This window comes from Egretta garzetta, unplaced genomic scaffold (genome assembly GCF_000687185.1).
Source record: "Egretta garzetta isolate BGI_Z169 unplaced genomic scaffold, ASM68718v1 scaffold143, whole genome shotgun sequence".
NCBI lineage: Eukaryota > Metazoa > Chordata > Aves > Pelecaniformes > Ardeidae > Egretta > Egretta garzetta.
The window spans coordinates 527,667-529,209 of record NW_009259310.1 but is presented as its reverse complement, the minus strand read 5'-3'; the positions used below and the strand labels follow the sequence as shown (position 1 = coordinate 529,209).

Sequence of the window (1,543 nt, the reverse complement as noted above, 5' to 3'; positions counted from 1 at the left end):
TCGGCTCGGCGGAGGACATGCACACCACGCTGCTCAGCGTCCTGGGGCTGGCCCTGCTCGGGGCTCTGCACGCGCAGGACGGCGCTCCCCTGCAAACTGACTTCCAGCAGGACAAGGTGACCCAGCCTGGCCGGCATCACCTGCATGGGGGTTTATGGTGCTTTGGGGGATCCTCACCCTGAAAATGTGTGGAGGTGGTGCTGGAGGTGGATTTGGGGTCAGGCTGGCAGTGGTGCTGGGAGGGGCAGGGCAGCCGGTGCCCCCACAGCCCCCTGTCCCTGGGGAGCCCCTGGGGCCTGGGTTGGGTGGCTCTGGCGGGAATGCAGGATCCCAGCCTGTGGGGCCATCTCCTGCGCTGTGGGGTGGGTGTAGATGCACAGGGATTTTGTAGGGACTGAGAAAAACAAGCTCTGTTTCATGGGCAGCAGAGAGGAGCAATGAACCGCCCCCCTGCAACACAGACCCCATCCACCCCAACCCAGGGTGCCAAAAATCCAAGGGCTGCTGTGCTGGGGGATCCCATGCACCCTTCTGACCCCCCAGCCCCTGGGTGCTGGCATGCTTGGGGGGCTTGGACTCCCCTTCCTCCCCCCCCTGATGGGCAAGACCCGGCACAGGACAGCCCTGGCCCAGCCGCGTGCTGGTCTCCCAGCCCCACAGCCCTGGGGTGTCACCGAGCCGGCGCAGGGGCCACGCTGCCTGTTCCTTGGGGGAGCCCCTGGAGGGGCCCTAGGGGACACAGCCAGCCCAGGGGGGTGACGGGGATGGAGGCACGTCCTGCAAGGATGGGGCATGGCATGGCACATCCTGACAGGGTGGTCCCAGCACAGCCCATCTCCAAGGCTGGCAGCTCCCCTCTGGTTGCACTGAGCCAGTGGCCCTGAGGACCAGGCTGGGATGAGCTGTGCTGGCCCCGGGGCCCTGCCATGCCCCTGGACGGGTACAAATGGCATCTTAGAGCCAGGCGGTCTTGTCACCCCCTCCCTGGGCTTGGGGCGAAGAGGAAGGAAAGACCCCAAGTACCAGGCAGTGAAGGGTACATCACAAACCAGAAGTCTCCTGGCTGCTGGGTTTTGTGGACGCCGAGAGCTGCAGCAGCTCCCTGGGGGGCGAGGACCCCAGGACGCCGTCCCGCAGGCTGGCAGGGGAGCGGGAGGTGACCTGGGCTGGGGCTGGCAGGCGGCCGAGGGGCGAGACGGGGTCTGCGCCCAGCTGGTGGCTGAGCAGAGGTTGTGTGCAGCTGACGGGGAGATGGTACAGCATCGGCCTGGCCTCCAACTCCAACTGGTTCAAGGAGAAGAAGCACCTGATGAAGATGTGCACCACAGTCATCTCCAGCACCGCCGATGGGAACCTGGAAGTCACCTCCACCTACCCCAAGTATGGGCATGGGGAGGGGGTGGGTGAGCAGGGGGTGCTCCCCCATCCCGGGCTGGGGGGCTGGGCACTGGTGCCATGCTGGGGGCAGTGTGTGGGCTGCAGCATCCCCCCGGCCCTCCTGACATCCTTGTGCTGTGCTGTCCAGGGGGGACCAGTGCGAGCA

General features: G+C 66.4%; 1 protein-coding gene across 1 annotated transcript in view; it reads left to right on the top strand.

The window, feature by feature from the left end:
• The first annotated feature begins 17 nt into the window (after window positions 1-17).
• Window positions 18-1,543, top strand: part of PTGDS (prostaglandin D2 synthase) — a 2,365-nt gene continuing 839 nt past the window's right edge. Inside the window, exons 1-3 of the mRNA XM_035891916.1 lie at window positions 18-116; window positions 1,241-1,380; window positions 1,526-1,543. The exon at window positions 1,526-1,543 is cut by the window's right edge and continues 47 nt beyond it. Coding sequence (XP_035747809.1) covers window positions 18-116; window positions 1,241-1,380; window positions 1,526-1,543 — 257 coding nt within the window. The remainder of the gene's footprint in view (window positions 117-1,240; window positions 1,381-1,525) is intronic.